The sequence below is a fragment of the Musa acuminata genome, chromosome BXJ2-9 (genome assembly GCF_036884655.1).
Source record: "Musa acuminata AAA Group cultivar baxijiao chromosome BXJ2-9, Cavendish_Baxijiao_AAA, whole genome shotgun sequence".
Classification (NCBI taxonomy): domain Eukaryota; kingdom Viridiplantae; phylum Streptophyta; class Magnoliopsida; order Zingiberales; family Musaceae; genus Musa; species Musa acuminata.
This window is the reverse complement of record NC_088346.1, coordinates 8837690-8865055: the sequence shown is the minus strand read 5'-3', so window position 1 is coordinate 8865055 and position 27366 is coordinate 8837690. Positions and strand designations below refer to the sequence as shown.

Below are 27366 nucleotides of genomic sequence, written 5' to 3'. Positions count from 1 at the left end.
AGTAATAGAGTTTGTACTGTATTATAAAGTAGGCATATTGTTTCTCACACATGGTAAGTAGGCATATTGTTTCTCACACATGGTATTGCGATGGTTTGAAAATTTTTTGACTTGGATGATGATTGTAGATTCAGTAGCTCAACCGGAAAACTTATGGTAGCATTGAGATTAATGATTTGACGTGATTTAAATATATTATTTTTTAAATATATTATTTTTTTAATATATTATCATATTAAGTTGAAGATTGATGGTATTATTGGGTTATATTTGAAAATTAGTGAAAAGCTAATGACACATACTTGATCAAGAAGATACACTTCGGTATCACTTGGTCAAGAGATAACAGACATCATTTATATTTATGGTGTCAAGAGTTTTTATCGAGCATTGTAGAGTAATTTCTAATCTATTGCTTTATCGAGCATTGTGGAGTAAGTTCTTATCTATTGAAGACCAAATCTAAAAAGAGGGTGATATCTTCCTCTCCTAAGACCTTCTCACGATCACAAGGGCCGAAGGAGTGGTTGAAAGGCAATGGACTATTACAAAGAGAACTATAATGGATTAAAGGTGCTAGTGAGTTCGATAGTTAACGAGATGGTAATGAATACACTAGATAATAAAGCGATGATCAAAGTAGGTCAATCACTAAAAGAGACTAATTAGATTAATAAAATAAATAAAATTTGTTGTAGAGCAAAACACACTAGAAGATCAAAAGAGAAATAACAATCACCAATAGATCACCAAGATAACGAGAAAAAGAGCGAAAAAACAAAGAACCTTACTTTTACCAAGAAAGCTTTGATATCATGATAAATGGATGAATTTGTTATGAAAATGATGATATCATTCATTATTTTAAGAGAAAAATATTTCTTAATCATATACTTAATCCTCAAATCATGCATTAATTAAGGATCAAAAAAATATAAGGAGTATAAAGTTATCATAACATATTTATCTGTACCATAATCTTCTATCACTCTTAATTGGTTTTTACCTACTACACTCATAATCTTTTATCAAAAACAAAAACCCCTCCACCCTTTACCAATCACCCCCCGGCTCAACACTTGGCTGCATGCCAGTTCTGTGCGCATTTGGCATCCACCACCAGGTCAACCTTGAGGAAGTTCGTGCCGTAAAAGGGCTTGGACATGCACTCGACGACGATGGCCTTGGCGAGCTCTGCTGACTCCGTTGGTCCTTCCAGTATTACTTCATCATGCACCTGAATCCAGCCACAGAATACCATTAGTGATTCTCTGATTTAGAAGAAATCTGGTCAGGCAACAAGAACCCGGAATGCTAATACTGCAAACTAAAACAATAGAAAAGAAAGATGCATGACGCAGCATCACGTAGCGAAAACTGAGACATGGACAAAAGGACCTAGATCTCGTACAACATTATATGATCACCATACGGGCAACCTTGTCATGACAAACTTTGAATAAAAATACTCAAACTAAATGAGGTCATCAAGGATCAGTACTGACCCTGAAGATTGAATTACAAGATATTTCTTTTTTCTTAAGAATGCATAAGATGCTACTGATGATCTCACATTTATCCTGAAAAAGAGACAAGAACAGGGCATCGAACACCAAGGTCCCCAGAAAAGGACTCTTTACTTCCTTCTCAGGGAACATAATAAAGTAATGATCATAACAAACTTTTCGGAATTCAAAGCAAAGTTCCATTTGTTTGTGTAAAAGAGGATCTTTTGCAAAGGTCTATCATCGGCTAACCAATGAAAAGCCAAGCCTCCATATGATCAAAATCTATGTTTGACTTAAATTGCCATTATTTAAGAGCCTATGAAAGTACAATAACAAAGTAACCAGGATGCAAAATAGGGAAAAAATAACAAAAATATGGAAAGAAAAACTGTAGGACTAACAGCAGGAATGAACACTAGGAAGAAAGAAATAAATTCAATAAACAAAAAAAAATAACTATTCAACAATCATTTAGAGAAACAATGCACCGCTAAATGCTTAAAACCAAAATAAGCTTAGACAAAATCAACATTAACCTCTACAAGTAAAATTTGGCAGTTATTCTGGAGAACCCACTAAAACCAACAAAAGCATGGAAAATCTTTTTATGATCATAAAATCTTGCCTCTTGCTAAATAGCATGCTAACCTTCATTTCTTTTAAATAATTCTACCTTATGATAAATTAATATAACATCACTTTTCAAAAACAGTCATGGAAAAAGAAATCACAACAAATTCTGCTAGGGTTAAGATGAGACTGGCTAGTTATTAGGATATTCATTCGAGGACAATTAAGTGGCTGGTGGAATTCCTGCAAACTCAAGTTAGCAATATGATAAATTAACCTGCAATAGCAATTTCCATCCAAGCTCCTTCAGACGAATATTCCTATCTATCTCGAGCATTGCACACATGGCAACATCAGCTGCACTTCCCTGTTAAATTTAAAAGATAATAAAAATCTTGAATAGGTTTGATGGATTAAGTGTAGAAGTGTCATGAGACAGCTATAAGCATCAAATGACTCAGAAAAGCATAAAACAATAAAGTGAGGAGGAACATTCTTCTGTCTAAATAACAGATAATAGCAATATGACCCTTACCATCCATCAAGTTGATGTTAAGTAAAAAAACAATGAAGTATAGCATGATGTTTAGAGTTCCAACTGCAAAACAACCAAGTGCAACAGAAACAAAGAACAGGAGGAAAAAAAGAAAGAATGAAATGGACATAGGCATCCATTAGCTCCATTTCAACATTTAAATTGTACGTATGGTTCATGCTTTTTGGTGTTCCTAGACACACCAATTCCTTGCTGGAACAGAATTTCCGGTCAGCAGGCACAACACAGATGGTGTTTGTCAAAAAGCAGGAAATGGGCCATGTCATGGGATTTGTCACCTCTAGTTTCCCAAAATAAAAACACATTCCAGCCGTGAAAATTCCATCACAGAAACAAATCAAGATATCAAGTTTAACTTCAAAAAGGCTGGAAGTACATAATATTCATAGGGTGACAAAATCTCAAATATTAGAAAAACTAAATAAAAGCTTATCTCAAACATCAAATACATTCACAATAGTAGGTACAATGTAAAAAAAATTCGAAAGTTTATTTCATGCAAAACCCAAAAGAAGTTTGTTGAGGCATCCAATGAAATGTAATGAATAGAACAAAAGGACCAAAGGTGACAGCACTAGTTCTTTATTTTATATTATATTTGGTATCAAAACTAGTCCTACAGCAATAATTGATATCCAGAACAAGTCCTTCATAGTGAACAGTAAGCCACGGTCGATGTGAAGTAATACCTGTCCTGGAGTATTAATAGCTGCTCGTTCAATGTGACGCCTCTGAGCATTCCTTGCTGTTTCCACCGAAGGAAAATGCCGCGATCGTCCAAGCAACGTCCTGACGCATTTGCTTTCAATAGCTTCCTTTTTGCGTTCTTCTTGCCAGTGTAGAACTTCTTTTCTTTCTTTGTACCAAAGAGAAACTGTATCTTTAGCTTCCTTAACAGAAACCTGAGAACACAGCAAATTTTGAGGACATTCTAAGAGTAGTTAGTCGATCTAAGTTGCATCAGAAAGCCAAACGAGAAACTTCACAACGTAAATGTGCATATCCAAAAATGCAACACAAATCTCTTCCAAAAGGTTATGCTTTCTTAAACACGACCTGGACATTTCATTTTAAACAAATAAAAATAGAAATTTGGTTACGCATATGAAATGCAAGTACAAGGAATTATAGCTAGAAAATATACCCACTAACATAATGGTAACAATTGGCACTTGATACCAGAGTAAATTACAATATACTTGCCTGTGTTTTATTGTTTTCATCTGGTTCACTTTGCAGACCTATGGTCTAAACTACAGTATTTAATAGGCCTGAAACTTATTCCATCATATGAAGTCATAGCATGCCTGAATATTTGGATGTACATAAAGCAAGGATTGACTTACCGAATCGTACCGCCCGGTACGGGCGGTACGTACCGATCCGATAGGTGATCGGTACGCGGACCGCCCGCTACCGGGCGGTACACCCAAAAAACCTAATATCGGGCGGTAACGGTCGAAATTTCGACCGTTACCGCCCGGTACCACTCGGTAACAGTCAAATTGACCGTTGGAGCCCTTTCTCCTCCTATTTAAACCAATCTTCTCTCCCCTATTTCATTATACTCTCTTAAACTCTCTCTCAAACATTTTTTTTCTCTCATAAACTCTATAAAACAACAATTTGTGAATTCAATTGAGACTAATTTGGGAAGATTAAGAGGAAGAACTTTCTAATCAAATGGTATGTATTCGTTTTCTTTAATTAGAGAGTAATTAAGATATTTAAGATTATGGTTAGTGTTTTTCATGCATAGTAAATATTGAATAATATTTATCATAGTAAAATAAGTTTAATTAAATTTTATTAAAATTATTTAATGCTGCGATTAGTTATTTTAATGATGATTAAATCAAAATTTATTTAATTTTATATCAATTTAATGTCTTTAATACCTATTAAGGTATTTATCATGTTTATAGTGGTGAAAGAGAAGTAATTAGTGAAAAATTAACTATATTAATCATATAATTAGTGTAGATAAATGATAATTATCATAATTTGAATCATATTGGATTAAAATTACATATTTAATGTTTCTTTTATGTATTTAACATATATATGATGGTAAAATAAGTTTAATTATAATTTATTAAAGTTATTTAATACTGTAATTAGTCATTTTAACGATGATTTAATCGAAATTTATTTGATTTTATGTGAATTTAATATCTTTAATATCTATTAGGGTGTTTGCCATGTTTATAGTGTTGAAAGAGAAGTAATTAGTGAAAAATTAACTATGTTAATCACGTAATTAGTGTATCTAATGATGTTAATACTTATTTTATACATGTAACATATTTATGATAATAAAATATAATTAGTTATGTTTTAATAAAATTATTTAATGTTGTGATTAGTGATTTATGATCGATATTTGGTCAATTTAATATGTTTATACTTTATAGTTTATTTGATTTAAATTTGATAGGATCATGGCACCAAAGGAACAGCCACATGATGATGCATGGATTCATACCCGAAAGCTAGATGGAAACCGTCATCATTGGCAATGTATTTATTGTGACTACATTGGCAAAGGTGGACGAATAACTCGAGTGAAAATGCATTTGGCTGGTGGGTATCCTGATGTTGCAAAATGCAAGAATGTTCCAACGGAGATCCGTAAATTATTTCAAAGCAAGCTTAAACAAACAAAGGAAGATACATTAAAAAAGAAGGCAAGAGTTGAGGAAGAATATCATAGGGCTACACAGGAACCGGTTTATGATCAGTATGAGGGTTGCGGCGATGAAGTCGACCCGGATCTCACAGTTGGGATTCGTGCATCATTGGAGCATCAGTATACGGTCGATGAAGCAATGAGGCATCGAAGACCTGACTCACAATTTGAGCATGGCACTGGTAGTGGAATCCAGAGGTCAACCAGCATGAGGCAACCAACTGCTCCTTCTCAGCTAGGCCGAACTAGTAGCATGAGATATGGTGGACTCTGTGGTTTTATGGGAGGTCTTGGCAGGAGGTCCGCACCAGATATTGTTGATATTGATCCGCAAGCCTATCCCCCACAAACAGCGAAACAGACACGGATTGACGATGCATACACAAAAGAAAAAAAACAGGATATTGGGAAGACAATCTCAAAATGGTTTAACTTTCATAGGATTCCAGCCAACACAGCCAAAGGTCCATATTATCAGAGCATGATCTCCTCTATTCAAAAGTCTGGCACGGGGATCCAACCTCCAACACCAAAGGAGATTCACGGCGTGTACTTAGATAAAGAGGTGGCAAAAATAAAGGATTGGATCAAATCCTTCAAGAGGCAATGGGAAGAATATGGGGTGACATTGATGTGTGACAGTTGGACAGGACCAACAAGAATGAGTATCATCAACTTTCTTGTTTATTGCAATAGAAGAGTGGTGTTTCATAAGTCCGTTAATGCTTCTGAAAAGATCCAAGATGCAAACTACATTGAGAGCTTGATGGACACTATGGTAGAGGAGATTGGACCACAGTATGTTGTACAAATAATAACCGACAATGGAGCGAATTTCAAAAAGACCGGTTTGCAATTGATGGAAAAAAGAAAAACTTTGTTTTGGACTCCATGTGCAGCTCATTGCATAGATCTAATGTTGAAGGATATTGGTGAGTTGGATGCGGTCAAAAAATGTGTAGCTCGAGCACAATCAATTACAAAATTTATATATAATCATCATTGGGTCCACGCATTAATGCAAAAGTATGTAAATGGTGAGGTACTTCGACCTGGAATTACTCGGTTTGCTACCAATTTTATTGCATTAAAGTCATTACAGCAAAAAAGGCAAGGCTTGAAGGCAATGGCTAGCTCACAAGAGTGGTCTGAATCCAGATATTCAAAATTGAGTGATGGAAAGAAGATAGAAAAGGCCATTCTTTCCTCTAGATTTTGGGATACTATAGCAGAAATCATAAAAGGTGTGGAACCACTTTATATTGTCCTCCGTAAGGTCGATATGGACAAGCGTCCACAAATGCCGTATCTTAAATATATGTTGATTTCAGTAAGAGAGGAGGTCAGGAAAGCATTCAAAGATGATTTTAAGGCCGACCAATATGTACGAATCATTGATCGTCGGACCGATGTTCATATGGATCAAAATATCCATAATGCAGGTAAATTCATATTCAGAATAATTTAATTTATTATTATTTAGATAATAAAAAATCATACTAACAAAATTATGTTTTGCGGCGTATTATCTAAACCCAGCAATTCAATATCGATATGCTCTCGGAACGCAAAATAATTTCCTAATGACACTACGAAATGTTATATATCAACTCTTGCCAAACACTACCGAGGCAACCGATGCTCTTATGGAGGGTCGATTATTTCGAGAAACAATTGGTTCATTCTCCGACGTTGTAGCTGTATCGTGCCGTTACACTATGGATCCTAGTGAGGAAAAGTTATGTATATTGATTATCAATTATATTTAATGTTGATTATTTGTTATGCTAATAAAATCTTATTTATATCTTTTTGCAGTCGAGTGGTGGCTACAATTTGGAGGCGATGCACCACATTTAAGGAAGGTTGCCGTTCGTATACTTTCACAGACAACAACATCTAGTGGTTGCGAACGTAATTGGTCAACATTTGCATTGATTCATACGAAGGTCCGCAACAGACTCTCCTACAGACGGTTAGAGAAACTAGTATATGTCCATTATAACATGCGGCTAAAATTACGATGTGCTGAGTTGGATAAGGAGCCAGAGGAACCAGATATTGATCCTATTGACCTCCAATTCTACAACGAAGATTCAGAGCCAATGTTAGATTGGGTTGAAGCAGCAGAGAACCAAGAGGATCCTCTACTTGATGAGGCGGGAGATCCTCAGCGTCCTTCGCGTTTTATCACCGAGGCAATAGAAGAAGAAGAAGAAGCACAACCCCAACAAGTGGAAAATCCCCCTCGATTACAACATGGTATGAGTCAAACGGCTCGAGGAACTACCGATACCCAACGGTCACACTCGTCCGCCCAACGTGCAAAGGCAAAGGGGAAGGCAGTAGCATCAGTTGCATCGTTGGAAAGAATCGAGTCGGGCGACGAGACACCTTCACAATCACATTCTCTTTCTCGTTCGGTCCAGAGACATGACAGCAACACGGACAGCAGTGCCTCAACAGATGATGGCGGTGATACCGGGCAGTCGTTGGTCTCGTCTGCACAACTTGAGGGTGGTGAATGGACTGAGGAGCAATATTTTACACATGCCACTCAAGATTCAGATCATGGAACTCGACAAGGTACTGGTCAAGTTTATGCGCGGAAGGGGAAGGGGAAGGGGAAGGCAGTGGATGAATATAAACAAATGCGACAGAGCATACATGATATAGACACAGAAAGAGACTCATCGTATTCACAACAATCGTATTATGGAGAATCATATGGGCAACAACAGTATGGTGATAGTTGGTCATCCTTCTCTGAGCAACAGCATGATACAGAACAACATCAATATATGCCTCAAGAGCTGCCTCGAACAAATATAATTCATGACGATCAATCTACGATCAGCACCACATTGATGCATCAATGGCATACGGTGTATCAATACACTATGTCATGGGATCGATTTCATGATTGGGTCCAACAAACGTATCATATTGATATGTATCGGATCGAGGACCCTGATCCACCACCCGTGGAGGCCCGTCGTTCGTTTTGGTGGTAGAATTAACAATCAGGTATATCTAGATATATGATTATTTAATTCATTTGAATTTTAGAGTTTATATTGTAACAAAATAGTCTAACAATTCAACTAATTTTTCTGTAGATATTTCAATCTATAACGAGCTGAAATACGAACCTCGAACAAGACTACCTCAAAGCCCGAAAAAGATATGTGATGCTATTCTTACCTAATTTACATTGATTTTGCCAAACTTATACTATTACTATATTTATTTGTAACTTGAAAACCTTATCCTAACTTTTTTTTTTATTTTCAGGTATTTTCGGAGGGTTAAATCGGTGAAATCGGGTGTACCGCTCGGTACACCTCGGTATACCGGTCGGTACACCCATACCGTACCGTACCGAGCATGGGTCGAAACGCCGATACGGTACGGTACGGCAAACCTTGACATAAAGGTCCCATTTTGGAACCACAGACATTACAAAATATGACATGCGAGTGACAGTTAGGAACCAGACAAACACCACATTAGCAGTAAGAGAGCATACAGGCGTGTGACAATGTGAGTAGATGCAATGTCAGCAACAGACACCATGATGCTGAAATGACATGCGGTTGATACAAAAGCGAAGGGATACAAGGAAGTGAGATCACTAAGAACATGATTAAGGAAGGCCAGATCATTTGAAGGTAGGACCTAACTATCAGAGGCCTTCAGGCTCCCAGTAGACTTCCATCCCTTGATAAGCCTTCCAACAAACCCAAGATGGCTGCGCTATTAGTGACGGTCAAAATAAACACCCATAGATGCCTTATGCACTCTAACAGCAAGGCACTCCTTAGACTTAATGACAGTTGTGATTTCTTGCGAGAAAATCATCTTCTAAACTTCAAAATAGATAACAGCTGAGAGGTGTTCATCACGAGGCAAAATATAATATGGACAAATATATTGTGAACTGAATCATGGCCTGACAAAACAAAACTGGGCCAAAATGTACATAACTAAAATTTGAAGTCTTAATGCGGTTAACAGACAAAACAGAAGAAAGTACTCATTGAGCTTTGATCGAACATGTCCATTGCCCATGACATAATCTATATAAAATCAAGCCTTTTTACATATAGAGATTGACAATAAAGCATAATTCCATAAAACAATAACTGAGCTCTGGCTCCACTGGACCAGTTTATAACTTTTTTGTCCCTGTCCTTTCCAATATAAAACTTTTAGTCCATCATAGTCCTAGCTTTTTATTCCATTATAGGTAGAATGAACTCGAATGTGCATAAAACACACTTAGGTATGGATAGATCTGCAACACAGTAAACATAGAACATATTCAAATACTTATAGAGATAAAGTGAGAGTAGATATTATATGAGGGAAAAAGGGATGGAAAATTTTTTCAGTACAGGGGACTAGTATTTATGGTCCAACAAAGAAAGGATCAATGATCAAGTTCTGCCAACTCAAAATCAAGGAGGTGCCACAGCAGACTTGACAAAGTTATTTGGTCCACTTTCACTTTAATGTCAACAAAATAAAGGTGGCACCTGTATCCCTAGCCAAAGCAAGTCTAAGCAAGACATCATTTGCACAACCCATAAGGTTATTTTGTGCATAAAAATATGTATCTAATTCTGTAGTTTAAGCATGTATTGAACGAAAATTCTGAATATTCCCCTAGACCCAAGGATAGTGAAGAAGGGGTTACAGCAAGCATTGCTGTCGAAGTACAATTCCAAAAAATCTGGACATGACAACATAATAAAATAAAAGTAAGAGGACAAAATGCAAGGTCTAGAATAATCCATAATATGATTTTAAAATTATTGATGTACAAAAGGTATCAGCCATTATATACCTTTACTATATGTTATGAAGACACATTATGACAGCAAATAATGACTCTTGTTCACTGTCTCAATCTCAATGACACCGAGAACTAGCATATTTTATAATACTGTCATAGATTGACGAAAAAATCACTATTTTCCTTTGTTCCCGTTATGACTAATAACCACTTACTGTTCTCAATCTGTCTAATTCGGAATTCTCTTACATTGTTGGAGGGATTCAGTCACAAAATGCAAAAGATTTTTGACATAGGGCAAGTGACTAGTGTTCGCTGCATACAGGTCACGGAATTTGCATTTCCACTTTTGGAACCGACTACCATGAAGGACCTTATCTTATTGCTTCTAATTCTGATTTAAGAAGTCATTAGTGACAAATCGAGTTATAACAAGTGTGCTGTAATGACTACAACCAAAGTTTTAAGGTAGGTCTAAAATTTACCTTCTGATCACAAAATTCTCATATTTTAAGGTAGATAATGTTAAACACTTTAATTCAAAGCTATAATGTGCAAGAGTAATCTCATGCCATCCAAAAATATGGCCTGTACAAGAAAATAGGTTTCTGTAAGAATTGTTGGATTAAGTACTTCAATGGCCAGAAGTTGAAATTTGATTCTTTAGCATGTTAACTATGGGAAATAACGGTCTAATGTGTTTTCAAGTCCTCCCTGTGGTCATCCCATGAAAGACTGCCTATAGTCATGGGTGTCAAGTCCATTATGTCCCATTATTTTGCATAGCTACTAGTCATATAGCAAAAAACACAAGCTGGATCAGCTTCACATGAGCTAGCAAGCAACTGTCCTATGTAACGGAAAGGATTCAGCGTAGTAAGAAGGGAGATGAAACAATGAGTTGCTTGCTATATGTGAATTCTGGACCCATGTTTGTAGAAGAGAGGCATATGGATTAACAAGTGAGGGTATCTTGAAGTCGATGAAGTGAAGTGAAAAGCATTGGGATTGATCTTGGCTCTTCAGACTACTGTCATGCCGGACACATCCATTAGGTTGCAGGCAATCAGTTTTTCTTTTATGTTACACTACTATCATGCTGAACCAAGAAATTTACTTGAGTTCATCTTGCCTAATCTATTTCTCAGATCCGAGGACTGGTAGTTTCCTCTGTCTTCTTAACTAATTATTACCAATGCAATATCGTATTTGCATGTCTCTTTTGTCAAATAACATAACTAATGGATTATGCCTCAACATTGCCAAGGCATATCAGATATAATGATGCATGCATATTTATAATGCATAAGATAATCAGTACCAGAATCTAGTAAAAAGTAAACAATGGAGATTGGCATCTAATCACTTGTGCCATAGAATAAGAAGGTTTAAAAGCATCAATAAGTACTCTATATGTAACAAAGGCCATATTTAAAGGTTATTATGGTAATTACCTTCCAATCACGAGAGAGACCTACAGGAGTTTTGCCATAAGCAATAGAAAAATTAAGCATCTTAGCCTTCCTTCTTTCAGAACCAAAAGCATCCTGCAGGCAGAATAAACGAAATACATTTAACTGCCAGACTTGTAGGAATAGAGATTGTGCAAATTCTGGAGGAAAGTTGAACTTCTGTTTTCAAATTTAAGTGAAGCACAAAACCAAAATTCAAAGAAAATTATAATAATAAACAAACAAATCAGGACATCAGGATTAAATAATTCACAACATTCTTAGGGGGAAAGGCAAGACAAAAGAAACAGGCCAAGCATGACTATTTATGAGACTTGATTGAAAACAGGATTCACTTCAAAAGTTTGACAAGGAGGTGAGGCAGGCCGGAAAGATATTTAGCATAGTATTGCAAGATAAAAGCCAAAGTCTCATAGATGAAAGTTCGTGGTGAAAACCAATCAAAATTCAGAATTTTGACTACCTAAACAAAGTATTCTGCAAAGCCATCATATTTTGGTACTTAAGAGATGAGTCTGAAACATAGTAGGATATTCATTTTGGACAATACAAAAGTAAACTGCAGTGGCTCATACTTGCTGGCAACCCACCCACGTCGGAACATCCCAATGTTGCAGCCAGCCATTTACAATGACTGTATCATGACTATAGTAGCATATTTCACTAAACACAAAACCTGATTAGCATCTACAATTACATTGCAATAATTAGAACAATCAAAACCAACATATACTAAGTTAAATAACTGACTTTCTTATTGTGATCTTGTAGTTGTCTAACTAAAAGAAGATAACATACAACAAATTTGTACATCTCAACAATTAGCTATCTATACAATGATTCCACAAAGTTCCAGAACGTAATAGCATAGAAGTGTTAAAAGCATGCTTACCTTCAACAATGGAACTGGAGGCTTGTCTTCTCCTGGTTGAGGATGCCACTCCAGGAGCACTCTCTTCTTTTCAACAGCCTCACGCACATGTGCAAACATGTTCATAGCTGTTCTGGAATGGAAATCCCCACCACCTCTGAAGAATTCCAACATGCTTTTACAGTTCGCAAGATGTGCTAAAATCCTAAGCTCCAGCTATTAATGTCCAAATTCAGCATTAACAAAAAATTAAAAACATTAGGTACTTGCTCCTAAACTAGGACTACAAAAATAATTACAAACAAGCAATTTGTTTCCTCACCTGTCCATAATCAGCAACAATAAGAGATTTTCCAGGTCCAGCAACAAAAGCCTGCCGGATTTTGTATCTGTCTTTCTCGAGAGCAGGTTGGTTCTGGTTAGAAAGACAACACAAGAAACAGCCCTATTAACACTAAAAAAACATTGCTTTAAAGTTTAAACATTGCATAAAGATCAAAACAAAATCAAAGCAGTGATAATGCAGTACCAAAAGTGATCAACCATCAAAACAATGTTGTCCCATGAGATCCCGACATACTGATGTACACTAGCATTTGACACGTATGAATGCCAATCTCATAGCCCAGTCAAACGACTACCTACAAGTGTAAACTGCATGTGTGTGCATGCAATAGCATACAAAACATAGATATATGTCTACAACAAAGTGCCAAACCAATTTGCATTAGATATGTGAAAGTTATGATGTTAATAGGATATTTCTTAGATAATATCATACAATGTTTTGAAATGTCGCTCGGATAGGTACATACTTCATCCTAAATCTGGTACATGGGTAAGCCCCCCTACCTTGCAGCCATGTTCGGACTAATGGTGGTACACCATGAGGTATCACCAGTTCAAACTGAGGCTTACCAGTTACCACTCAGTTACCGCTTGGTTTTCAATTGGATATGGTATATCAGGCAGCAACCTGACTGCCCAATTACCAGTTTGTCTCTGTATCCCCATCATTCCCTCCTTCCTCTCCCCTTTTATACCTCTTCACTCCTCTCAATGTCATTTGAATTTCACTCGAATCCTCTCCCAAGTGATTTTGCAAAGAGAAGTTCAATCTCAAGAAATTATAGGCTAAATCTTGAGTTCGAAACCAGGTTTTCTCCAAAATTTGGTAAATCCAAACCTTAATTTCAAATTTTGATCACTTTATATTTTGTTGCAAGGACTTTAGGATTGGATTTGGGGCTAGATCCACAAGGATTAAGGCTCGAACCTAGTGGATCTAGCCTAGATCAGCCAAAAAAAATAGTCACGCAGATCTAGGCTAAATCAATGAAAATCTGAACTACATCCATGCAAATCTATTTTGGATCAACGAGGATGTAGATCCACGATAAGAGAGAAGATGTGTGGGTAGGTCTGCCATCAACAACTCTTTTGGCTATCTTCAACAGGCTAGACATATTAGAAGAAAAAAATTTTGAACTAACCCAGGGAAAATTGCCGATCCAAATACTGGTTCTTGGTCAGACAGGTAAATACGAATTGATGCATATATCGGTCCAGTCGGTTTTTTTGAAAATGTAATAACTGATTAATCATTTAAAGTTTAATATAAATTGCATATTATATATGATCTTAGATTAAGAAAATGATCCATCTGATGCACAAAGCCCCCGCCAATGCGGGATTTGGAGAGGGTCAATGTATGCAGCTTTAAATATATGATCTTAAATATCTTAGTGTCAACAAGATATATATGACCCTAGATATTTCATCATATGTCATTTATAGCAGCATATGTATTTTAGGGATTTAAACAATTGTAATTATTCAGGAAGCATGACCAATTTACAATGTCAATTAATGTTACCTAAAAATTTCCAAAATTTTCAATCTCAACTGGTAAATAAAGTTAAGATAAATGTCAAGTTACCATAAGACAAAATTCAATGGCATTTTCAAATACAAACACAAAGCACAACTCTCAAAACTATTATCACATTCCACTTCTCATGGGAACATATAACAGAAATAGCAGAGGGAGAAGGCAGATACTGAGTGTGTATATGTGCATGCTTGCATGCATGTGCGGGTTCGTGGAGAGAGAGAGAGAAAGAGAGAGAGAGAGTAGAGAAACCTGCAAATTTGGTCTCCTAGCTGATAAGCGTCCAGTTTCAGTGTTGATGTTTAGAGAACAATGAACTCGTCCATTAACACATGAAATATCATTCCCCTACCAGCACAAGAAAGTAACACACAAGGGGAAATCAAAATCTAAACCAACACCAAAATCTCTTCAAAATAATACATCCACTGGATAGGAAGAACAATTTTGTTTCTCCAGTAAAATAAAAACAGATAATGAACATAGTAAAGAGACAGTATATGCTAAAATATTTGTAAGTAAATAAATATGCCTTAGATGCATGGAATCAAAAAGTGAATTATTAGGCTCATTGATTCCAACGTACACCTAACTTCCCTTCAATTTGTATGTAGTTTTTTTTTTCCACAAGGATAATATATATGTTACACAGAATCAACTTACCTGCAAGGGAAGAATGAAGTTTGATATCAACGAATCAATTGAGCAGACATCACAAAGAGCTGCAATAGCTTGACAAGCCGCCCTTCCCTCCTTACCTTCTCCAAATGCCTTGTATGCAGTTCCATAATCAGAAGTGTCTTCATCATGTGTAAGTACATAAGACATTTCTGTCATCTCCTCTGTGGAATCATGGTCATCGTTAACCTCTTCATCACTATCAGACTGATATGACGCATCATCAATCAGAAAGTTTTGGTTGTTCGAGACTTTCCCAGCAAAAACTTTTAGAGCATCACCACTGACAGAAGGCAACCCACTATCTGTATACATATCTGTTTGCAATTCTTCACAAATTTTATTTAGCACAATAGTGCGGTATTTGGAAGGAGAGTTCCTTCCATCCTCAATGACATTCTCAGTATTAGGCACCTTAAAAGACTTTGGCTTGGACAAGCATTTGTTTTGATAATTTTCACATTTGTTTGTATTGTTTCTGCAAATCAAAAGCAATAAAAAGAAATTGTTACAAATTGCCGACTCACATCAATAATAAGTATGAAATATATACGGGAGCAGTTTAAGAGGCTTTGATGAGTCAGAAAATACTCACATAGGGCATTAAAGTAAACTGGATCTGCATTCGTGCATGCAGATGTTGCCTTTGAACAGTAGCAACAAAAATAAAAACTAATTTCCATAGAGCAAACAACAATTAACTGGACCCACACACATGCATAAGCACATGCATGAACATGCACCATGTGCGCACAAGCACATACAAAAGCAACCCTTGATCCAGACCCATGAGCACAAGCAGACTCACAAAATATATTTCAAAATAACATATTTACAGATCCAACCAAGGATTGGAGCTGAACCATATTGGTCAGTATCAAGGTTTTTTTTATTGCATTTTTGATAAATAACAGGCACAACCAGCAAGTATACTATATGGTATACTGGTACAGTACTAGTTCAACTGGTTACCGCTTACAAACTGATATTTAAATTCTTAGTTCAAGACATTATTTATATCAAGGTTCGCCATACCGATGTGTACCGACCGGTACGGGCGGTACGTACCGGTCCGAGAGGCGACCGGTATGCGGACCGCCCTCTACCGGGCGGTACACCAAAAAAAGCCTGTATCGGTCGGTAACGGTCGAAATTTCGACCGTTACCGCCCGATACCACTCGGTAACGGTCGAAATCGACCGTTACCACACTGTAGCAGTGCTCGAGGAACTACCGATACCCAACGGTCACACTCGTCCGCCCAACGTGCAAAGGCAAATTGGAAGACAGTAGCATCAGTTGTATCGTTGGAAAGAATCGAGTTGGGCGACGAGACACCTTCACAATCACATTCTCTTTCTCGTTCGATCCAGAGACATGACAGCAACACGGACAGCAGTGCCTCAACAGATGATGGCGGTGATATCGGGCAGTCGTTGGTCTCGTCTGCACAACTTGAGGGTGGTGAATGGACTGAGGAGCAATATTTTACACATACCACTCAAGATTCAGATTATGGAACTCGACAAGGTACTGGTCAAGTTTATGCGCGGAAGGGGAAGGAGAAGGGGAAGGGGAAGGCAGTGGATGAATATGAACAAATGCGACAGAGCATACATAATATAGACACAGAAAGAGACTCATCGTATTCACAGTCATCGTATTATGAAGAATCATATGGGCAACAACAGTATGGTGATAGTTGGTCATCCTTCTCTGAGCAACAGCATGATACAGAACAACACCAATATATGCCTCAAGAACTGCCTCGGACAAATATGATTTATGACGATCAATCTACGATCAGTACCACATTGATGCATCAATGGCATACGGTGTATCAATACACTATGTCATGGGATCAATTTCATGATTAGGTCCAACAAACGTATCATATTGATATGTATCGGATCGAGGACCCCGATCCACCACCCGTGGAGGCCCGTCGTTCGTTTTGGTGGTAGAATTAACAATCAGGTATATCTAGATATATGATTATTTAATTCATTTGAATTTTAGAGTTTATATTGTAACAAAATAGTCTAACAATTCAACTGATTTTTCTATAGATATTTCAATCTATAACGAGCTGAAATACGAACCTCGAACAAGACTACCTCAAAGCCCGAAAAAGATATGTGATGCTATTTTTACCAAATTTACATTGATTTTGCTAAACTTATACTATTACTATATTTATTTGTAACTTGAAAACTCTATCCTAACTTTTTTTTTTATTTTCAGGTATTTTCGGAGGGATAAATCGGTGAAATCAGGTGTACCGAGCGGTACACCTCGGTATACCGCTCGGTACGTCGTACCGTACCGTACAGAGCCAGTGTCGAAACGCCGGTAAGGTACGGTTCGGCGAACCTTGATTTATATCATAATTTTACTTAATCAAGCAGTGCAATTTACAAGTCTCCTTTTCCAAACAACAATTTCAAGCATCATTACTGACTTCTAAACGTATAACCCTTCTATATCTCATTTCCAGCACATTTATCACAAAGTAATGGAAAACAAACAACTAAAAGTTTAACCTGCAATCGAAGAACCTAAACAAGCATGTAAAGACACTAGTACTTAAAGAAACTATAACACGGGTGACATACAACAAAGAAATAAAGCAGGCAAATTTGATTAACAAATCATGTTAAATGCTGCTAAGAATAGAACTTCTAGACTGATTATCATAGGAATGAACAATAACTGCAAGATATGCAAGTACCTCCTCAATGTATCACCAAAAAAGAGCTGACGTATTTGAGCATCACTTCCCACATTCATATACATAGCATCAGGACAGTACTTAGACGCCCATTTCCTGAATTTATCTGAAGCTATTTGCTTTTCAGTAATAGCAAGCTTTTCTATCTCCAATAGATGACTTCGGTCAACAAGCATTCCCTCAGATTCCATTTGCACTAACAGAACACCAAATGGGCGCCAATACTCTTCATAAAAATCATACATTGTACCTCTTACAATATCAACAAGAGTCCATGGTTCAAGCTCAAGCCTAGCTTTCAAGTTATCAAAAAGTTTAAAAGTACTTATCGAGTCTAAAGCAGAGTAGCAAATCCATGATATTCGTTCTTCTCTTTGAAGCACATCAACAGGAGCAAGCGTGATAAGTTTTCCCTCAGATCCATCTTTCTTTAACTTTCTTTTACCAAAAATGGATTTCATTGTTATCTTTCCCATTTTCAGTTCATCATCGAACGACATGATCTTTGGATCATTTGTAAGCGCTTCAAGTGAATATCCTCCATTCGCTCTTCTAGAAGAATCAAAAAGACGTGCAAGATGCATGGTATCTGCATGGAAACCAGAAAGCTTGATCCCATAGTTTCCTAGCACATGACTATCAAAGCTATAATTATGCCAAACCTACAAAGATGAGAACGAGAACATTTGTATTACTAGTAGCCTTGAACAAGAACATACAATCATCAAACTTCAGAGAGAATCAGAGATGCAACCCAGGTCTAGACTTGACATTCAAAGAGGAAAAACTTCCACGTTAGTCCTGGACCTAATACAGACTAAATTAGCAATCACAAAAGAATGACAATAAATAAGATTAATCTATGAAACTTTAGATTTTAGCAAAAAGAGAAAACAAGTTACTAATTTTTATAGAGCTTTTGAGACACCACAACATAAGAACAAAAAGTGATTATCAACCTTATCTTATCAATTTGTAGTATACCGAGACTCTGTTTTAAGACAATCAGTATAAGTCACATGAAAGAAAATATATTTAATTAACCATGGCCCATGCTACTGGACACCTAATCAATAGCAGTGCCACTCCAGAGAACTTCGATTATGATGCAAGTGGTTCATGCACAGAAAAAATGAATCCATTTATGCTAGCAAACTAATAAGATCTGTTTGGCTTCAAACATAAATCTGGAGACAAACAAATTAATAGTAGTTGTCATATGTAAAATAAAACACTGAAAAAGGTGGATGTCAATAAGGATTGCCACACCTGTTAGTTTCTATTTAGACTGAGAGAAATTTCAACTAGCATACAGTCCTTTCATGAGTTTGACAATCTCCTTGTTTTCTCAAAACGTTGCTTCGGGCTTTGAACCCGATTTGCGCTGTCCTTTATATGTGTGAACCAAAATACCAAACCATTTTGGTCTAGAACCAGTCAGGTTATCACCAGTATCAGTCTGACTGACAATACCACCTTCCACCAAAAATTGAAAGATTCACATTCTGGTATACTCTGAAGTATCCTAAATAACCCTTCATTGGGTGTAAATTGTTAGCCCACCTCCATCTAACCTGCCACATCTGATTGCTTCTCATTTTTTATTCTTTTCCTGTGTCAACTTACAGGTAATGTCAAACTTCAGAGGATACTGCAAGGATATGGTCGCAATAATTTGATTCAGAGGTATAGTGGTTCCTTACCATGCATGAAAACAAAAGAAAATATGGAAACTCACGAGGGAAAATAATTCCATTCTTAAAAGGCTGACCCCTCACTCACTGATATAACAGATCAGTCATGAATCACAGGGGTCGACATTAAGGGTTGAGGTAGCACCTAACCTTAGACATGAATGCAAGGAGAACCTGAGTCAGATGCAAGTGAGATCTAGCTCCAGATCATTTACCTTTAATCCCTGATGCTGAGTGATGCAAGACCATTTTGGTTGATTTTTCTTTTAAATGAAATTTTATTAGTTTAGGGGTCTTTTACAAAATGTAATAAGTTGTTATAGGTAACATTTTCTAGAATTGTATATTAGTTATAAAGATTGTCAAAAGTAAGAAAAGGAAGCTGAACAAGAAGGAAATACATTTTGGGTTTGATTGCAAGACTTAGGGTTTATTCAAAATTTTATCTTACAAGAAAATGTCATCAATATTGAAGAATTTTTACAAAAAAAAGAAGTCTATCAATCAAACATTTCATCAACAAATATTATTTATCAAAAATATGGAAAATAGAAATGGGAATTAATGAATTCTTCCTCATTTTCTTTTTTTTTTTTTTCTTCAGCTGTACTTGGTGTCTATATAAAAGGAAAAAACATTGTAATTGAAGATCAGAAAATGGATGAATGAATGAATGAGTTCCTTTTTCCATATTATATGTGAGTGATGTGAGACTCTCGATTGATATTTTTTTTCTTTATTCAACAACTACCAAATCCTAGAAAGAAAATTCTTTCCTTTGTTCCAAGTATCTTCAATGTATCTTGTCCTATATCAGATTTGGTATCAGAGTTTATATTCTACATAAAATTGATATCGGAGTTCGGAGGTATGATGTTGTATTTCACTGAGTTTGTATCTCACAAAGGCATGATGTTGTATTTCACCAACTTATCCATAAGCCACGAATGATATGAACTAATAGATATGTAGATATTTCTAGTCTTGTCTCTTAATATAGATTTAGATTTTGGTCTCTGTCAGTCTTAGCCTACTGGCCCCAGCAGTACCCATTCAGGGTCCATGCCATGAGGGGGCAAGCCAATGTTGCAACGTAACTGTGAAACATGTAATTGTGAAGCATATTCCATGTCGTAAAATTGTGATCTCAACAATCACATTTGGACAAGTGCTGAGAGAATCATGAGAAGCAGATTCAAATTTAACACCCATGACAGGTAGCTAATGTTTCACCAATCACATTTGGACAAGTACTGAGAAAATCATAAGAAACAGATTAAAATTTAACACCCATGACTAGTAGCTAATGTTTCAACAAGAGATCCGAACATCCAACTAGCATTTTCTCACTCACAACCCTCAAGCTCAAAAATGTACCAGCTTAAATTGTTAATGGCACCTAATATCGATTACACCAAGGACCATTGTACTGCCCAATATGAAACGGGTGGTATGTACCAATTCGGCCATAGACCAAAACACGAACCGCTTCTGTTTCAAGCAGTCCAGTCCAAAGCATATATAAACAAAAACCCAAAATAACTATAACTGCATGTGATGCCGCCCTTGATCAGGGCTTGCAACCCATTTAACCCCGTTTCTCACGGCATCGTTGCCATCGAGGTTGCAGTTAAGCATCACCCACTTGTTCGCCTTTGTTTATCTCTGGTACATGCCGTCCTCTTCTCCTCTTCTTCCTTATTCCTCATCCTCCATTGCTTCCCCTTCTTCCTTCTCCTCCATAACTATAACTGCATGTGATGCCGCCCTTGATCAGGGCTTGCAACCCATTTAACCCCGTTTCTCACGGCATCGTTGCCATCGAGGTTGCAGTTAAGCATCACCCACTTGTTCGCCTTTGTTTATCTCTGGTACATGCCGTCCTCTTCTCCTCTTCTTCCTTATTCCTCATCCTCCATTGCTTCCCCTTCTTCCTTCTCCTCCATCGCTCCATCTTCTTCCTTCTTCTTCCTCCTCCTCCTTCGCTCCGTCTTCTTCTTTCTTCCTCCTCCTTCTCCACTTCCCCTTCGTCCTTCTTCTTCCTCCTCCGTCTTGTCACGGACTTAGCTGGTTTTGCCTAAGTCGTGCGGCACCCTTGCGTGTCCGTCCGCAAAGGTCAGCCTCCCCGAAGCCTCCCATTGTCCCTTAGGACCAACAAAAGAGAGAACGGGTTAGAGAGAACGCCTCAATCGGGATCCACAAGCAAACATCTCCGAAAAACACTTCATAGACAATGCAAATTACAAACAAACTTTCCAAGCTCCGAACAGTTGCACAACAAAGGGTAAAATGGTCCATTACAGACCGAAAATCTCTCGCACGTGTCCACATGACACAACCTTTATTTACAAGCCTAAAGAGGCCACCAACCCAACTAAAATGGGACTATTAAGCCTTCGGCCGCCCCTCTACATGCTGTACAAGGCATGAACATGCCAAAAGACACGGACATACATAAGCATTACATCAAACATCCTGTTTAGAAGTTTGTCCGTGACATTCTCCCCCACTTATTCCTTCGACGTCCTCGTTGAAGCCTTTGTGAACACTGCAACTCTTCGCCTTTGCTGAGTCTTCAATCTTCTGCTCCAGCTACAATGCGCCTCTTGACTCCCAGCTGCTCTCCACTGCTGTTTTTGAGTAGTTGAACCTTTGATCCGCCATGCTGCTTCAACTCACCCATGACTCTGACTCTGTTGTGGGGTTGGCTGAGTTGTGTTGATCCTTGTTGATTCCTGCGGATCCGCCATATGAAGGAAAAGACCATCCTTACTGCGCCAGTCTCTCAAAAATTCCTCATGCTGCTTGAACTGGTTGGATGCTTGTTGGAGCTTTAACGAGCATCATCTCGCAAACTTCTGAAGTTTTGGGTCATTCCTCCACAAAATTTGCTCATTGACTCTTCTTTCACTTAGTTGTCACATCCAAATAGGTTCACATCACTTCCACTTTCGATTGGCATTTCGTTGGGAAATGAAGCGGACAATCTACTCTCAGTAGTACTGATCACCGTTGGTGAGGATTTGACAACTATTGTCTTCCATTATCTTCAAAGGATCTTTGAACTTGTGCAGAGCTCCTCTACTGGATAGATAAGAGAGTTGGGGTACTCGGTTTCGCCCATTCTCTTAAGGATTGAGAAGACAAAGGTTACTTGACTTCGCCCGCCTCCTCGAGGTTGTACTTCATGCATCGAGCTGGTTACTGACCTTCTCCTGCTCTTTGCTCACACTTCTGAAGCACTTGAAGTGTTTGCACTCCTTACGTTGAGTCAACTACTGTGATTCACTTTCTCAATGCCATCGAACTTCTGGAATGCGGGAAGTTTTCACCCCAACTTGGAGTAATTCTTTGATAGATGAGGTCGCCTCTGGGATTGTACCGTCTTCTCCATCAACCCTGCCGCCTACTCCACTGAGTAGCAAAGGTACAACACCGCGTACTGCCTGCTTCGTTCCTTGGTCGTGCACTCTTGCACGACCCGAAGTCCTTCACTTTCGACTGTCTTGATGAGAAGCTCATTGACACCGGTCTTACGAAGTTCCTCGGCCTCTGCCCTTCAGCCTTATCTCGGTACTTGGAGATTGCCTCTACATGCTCCACCTCCTCGGCCCCTTTCACGACCAAGCGCTCTCCCTCCATGAGAGCAAGGGATCAATGACTTTCACGGAAGTCCTGCCTATGCGGTACCATAGCGCTGCCATGCCCATGACCCTACTATCCGTCGCCTCGCATATGCATCCCTTTACTTCACGATCAGTAGATATGTCTCTGTGGCACTCCTCTGAGTCCACCTACATTCTGACTTATGCTTGATTTTGGGTAGCTAAGTCCCTCTGGACTTGTCATCGCTTCCTCGCCCCTTTCGACCCCCCCTGCTTCAACACTTCTGTGTTCTCCAAGCAGTCTGTTTGGTCGATGGAAAGACAGACTGCAACTTCCATGCCCGTTTTCCCCCAAACAGTCGCGCGTGTGCTGACTGCCCTCAACGCAGCCCCGCTAGGTCCCCCACGTTTGCATGCTTAGTGTTTCTTTGAGTGTTTGTCCCGCTCTGATACCATATGTCACGGACTTAGCTGGTTTTGCCTAAGTCGTGCGGCACCCTTGCGTGTCCGTTCGCAAAGGTCAGCCTCCCCGAAGCCTCTCATTGTCCCTTAGGACCAACAAAAGAAAGAACGGGTTAGAGAGAACGCCTCAATCGGGATCCATAAGCAAACATCTCCGAAAAACACTTCATAGACAATGCAAATTACAAACAGACTTTCCAAGCTCCGAACAGTTGCACAACAAAGGGTAAAATGGTCAATTACAGACCGAAAATCTCTCGCACGTGTCCACATGACACAACCTTTATTTACAAGCCTAAAGAAGCCACCAACCCAACTAAAATTGGACTATTAAGCCTTCGGTCGTCCCTCTACATGCTGTACAAGGCATGAACATGCCAAAAGACACGGACATACATAAGCATTACATCAAACATCCTGTCTAGAAGTTTGTCCGTGACAGTCTGCTACCTCCTCTTCTTCCTTCCTCTTCTTTCTTTCATTCCACCACCGTCCCTCCATCTTCTCCCTCTTTTTTTTCCTCTCTAAAACACCAGTACCGATGTTACGATACATGGTACACCGTACTAATCGACATGTACCAGTCTGACCAAATCACTGAAACAGGTTTAGTACCTGATGCAACGATCATTGGTTTACACCATGACTTTCGCATCTAGGTTTCCAGTCCATTTGGCAAATAAAAAATCAAATTATTTAAGCAATCTGATGATGTAGTTAATTCCCATATTAGTTGTTGCAAGATTCTGCATGACATATATGTTGTGTATATATGTTTGTACTTATAGAACATGAGATAGGCTGATGTAAACTACAAGAACAAGTAGAGGATTTCGAATCAAACAAACATGTAAAACAGGTAAAGAATCTAAAGCATCATGCAGCCATTCAAAGACGTCCATCTAGAGAATGTCAGCACATTTGTTCTCTATATGCTATTTGTTATAATAAAAATACATATTACAATGTAGCATTGACCAAAAAAAGTATAATAAATAGATCCTAGAGTAATTAAAGATGGAATTAAGAATTGCATCTGGACTTCAGAAATAAGGTCAGACTTTCAAAAAAATACCACCTTCTTGATGGATGAATCTTCAAAGAATGGAACAAACTCATCCAAAACATTCCTTCCACCATCCAAAACATCAACCCAGATACAAGACTTTCCATTTCCAAAATCTGCTAGTGGACCGGAGTAAATACTAAAGCATATGAGCTCTCCATGTCCAACTGGCGTCTCAGACATTACATCGATTTTGGCAACCTATTGGAGAAAAAGTAAACTGAAATAACTCAGAAAATATGAGAGTGAGTGAGAGTCAAGAACCTGCAGATCTATATGAATATTTAAAGTGCATGGATTTTTCAAGAGATCATGAGTATGGATATTGTTGGAGTATACAACAACAAGATATGATGCATGAAGAAAAAACTGAAGCAAACAACGGAGCTGAGGAAATATAAGAACTGCATCCATGGTGCCTAAACGTTAATGGTTGAGGCATCTTTGACACAACTACCATAACCAATCGGCTATTTTTATGATTTTAACTGTGGGTTAATGTAATCTTCTAAACATAACTTAAATCTGTACTAACAGACATCGAGCATAAACAAACAATTCGTTCATCAAAAAAGAACTACCATAGAGAAACGATGTGGATGCTAAAGAACAAGACAGTATATGCAATTTATGACAAATGGGACAGCCATTTGGAAGAAGGTTAGGAAACAACATATATTATAAGTTAATACCATCTAGATGAGAAAGTTCAAAAGGTGTTTGAGCTAGAATAAGAAAACATGTATTCATGAACGATCACAGGTGGGGTCCGATCAAGGCTTAAAAAAGAAGTCACTTTTTTAAGGTAATTTGGACATCCAACAAAGAACTATTGATGCACCGATTAGCACAGTTGTGTTAATCCATAATATTGTTCCCAGGAGGGGTTAAAAAATATTAGTTCTTTTACAAAAAGAATGTATTAGGATAGTGGCAGCCCTTAGCTTGGCTAGTAATTGCCCTCTAAGCTCAATGATGGGAAATGATCGATCTAGCAAACCCGCAAGATCGATGCATATAGTTAGTGATATTGCCCTCGGGACAGCCATTTCAGGCTATAAAAGTGGTAGTCACCATAAGGTGTTTTCATGTAAGACATTTAGTCCTTTAAATTGTCTACATTAATTGCAAAAGCTTAGTGTACATTCACAATGAGACTGACTCCAAGCAATTTCCACTCCAAGAAATTGTGCCACATACTAGCAGGTAAAGGAATAAGCTCTGTCAACTCACCCCTGTATCACATGCATGGATGAAATTCTTGTACTTAGTCGTAAGTAATCGGGATACTAGTCTAGCTGTTGATACATTATCAACCACAATTACTTTGTTGTATACACGAGCAAGTTGTTTCTGGTCTACCACCTTATGCAAATCCTCAACAGACGGAATCGTATCAGAAGATGTCCCAGTATCTTGCCCATTGATGTACATTCCATTGGAACCTACAGCCTCACCAGGTACAGCATTTCGTTCTGCTAAAACAGGATCACAAGGCTCTTGAACATGTGTTAAAGATTTATCATGTTTAGTGGAGTGGGATTCTGTTCTGCCTTCTTGTCTTGCGGGTGAAACGTATCTTGAAGGATGGGGCAACTCTTGAGAATCTGGCTCCATTGAACTTCCTATTTTAGTATGAGAATGAGTGTAACATGTTGATCTTTCCGCCCTTGATTTGAAACGAAGTGGAACGAACCATTTTCTCACACCTCACTCTGGTAGTTGCTACATGCCACATAAGCCTGGAACCTTCTTCCCTAGAAATGGAAGAAGAGAAAACAAATTTATGTTTTATGTTGGGAAATGTGCTATTTTTTTCCTAAAGTTGTTCTTGATGATCCGGACAAACATCTATAATGCTAGGAAAACCATTTTATCAAGTATTGAATCGATTTCTTCATGGAAGACCATAGAAACCAGCAGAATCATGCTCAGACAATCCTCCAATAGGAAAAAAATAACCTTGAAGTTATATTAACGAAAAACAAAAAAAAATCACGTTTGCGACTAAATGACCAGAGCCACAACTTTCAACGTCATGCATAAGAAACCCAACGAACTTTCCTTAGTCTACTTGGGCCTTCTATTGCTGATTTATATTCTCTTCATAATATAGGAGGAAGAAAGTGTTCGACAGGCTAAACGATCAACTGTGTTCCGCAGATAAAGTTACAAATCTTGCCAAAATGACGAACAACCGAGGGATGTTCAATTAAAAACAACCAAAAGAAAGAAAATTGATATATTTGGAAGAAAAAACACGAATTCAACACTACGCCCAATAAACGGATGGTGAACCACCGAGCAAGGAAAAAGATGTGCATGCACAAGGAAAAAGAAGACGAAGGCAATACCCTAGAAAGCACGGGCCTTGGGAGACCCGCGAGGACAATGGGATGCCGCAGACCGCGCGGCGGAGGCACGAGGAGAACCAGGGAGAAGTGAACGATGGAGAAAGGTGCCTGAGGACACCTCCACCGGCGGAAACCCCCATCGCCATGGCCCCCGCTATTCTCGCCAGCTTCCCGCAGCCGCAAGTCGCCGTCTTCGCGTAGAGAAAGAGAATAGTAGGGGAGCTTCCTTCCTTGGAAAGCACATGAGCATTAGGGCTCAGAAGGCCTTGCCCTGCTCACCTTCTTGCCGGAGACCCCTTAAACACTAAGACAGCGGAAGCAGGGTTCTAAGAGTCGCGGGTTTTTATTCCTCATAAATGAAGTTAAGGAGATCAAGTTATTGGGTTTACCCATTTTGGCCAGTTGGGATGACATCAGCAGT

General features: G+C 38.2%; 2 protein-coding genes across 3 annotated transcripts; one reads left to right on the top strand and one right to left on the bottom strand.

The window, feature by feature from the left end:
* Positions 1-935: 935 nt before the first annotated feature.
* Positions 936-27255, bottom strand: LOC103997828 (DNA polymerase I A, chloroplastic). 2 transcript variants are annotated; one of them, XM_065126289.1, is made up of 12 exons: positions 26946-27255; positions 25825-26348; positions 24604-24792; positions 17765-18426; positions 15019-15511; positions 14608-14703; positions 12787-12879; positions 12486-12680; positions 11576-11668; positions 3324-3536; positions 2356-2445; positions 936-1237 (listed from the first exon to the last, which is right to left on the bottom strand). In XM_065126289.1, exons 2-12 carry the CDS (start codon positions 26206-26208, stop codon positions 1073-1075), a joined length of 2673 nt encoding a protein of 890 aa, XP_064982361.1. In that variant the 5' UTR covers positions 26209-26348; positions 26946-27255; the 3' UTR covers positions 936-1072. The 2 variants fall into 2 exon arrangements, with proteins under 2 accessions (XP_064982361.1, XP_064982360.1); XM_065126288.1 differs by lacking the exon at positions 25825-26348.
* Positions 7043-8548, top strand: LOC135622209 (uncharacterized). Its single transcript, XM_065123855.1, has 2 exons — positions 7043-8350; positions 8443-8548. Exon 1 carries the CDS (start codon positions 7108-7110, stop codon positions 8335-8337), a length of 1230 nt encoding a protein of 409 aa, XP_064979927.1. The 5' UTR covers positions 7043-7107; the 3' UTR covers positions 8338-8350; positions 8443-8548.
* Positions 27256-27366: the final 111 nt, after the last annotated feature.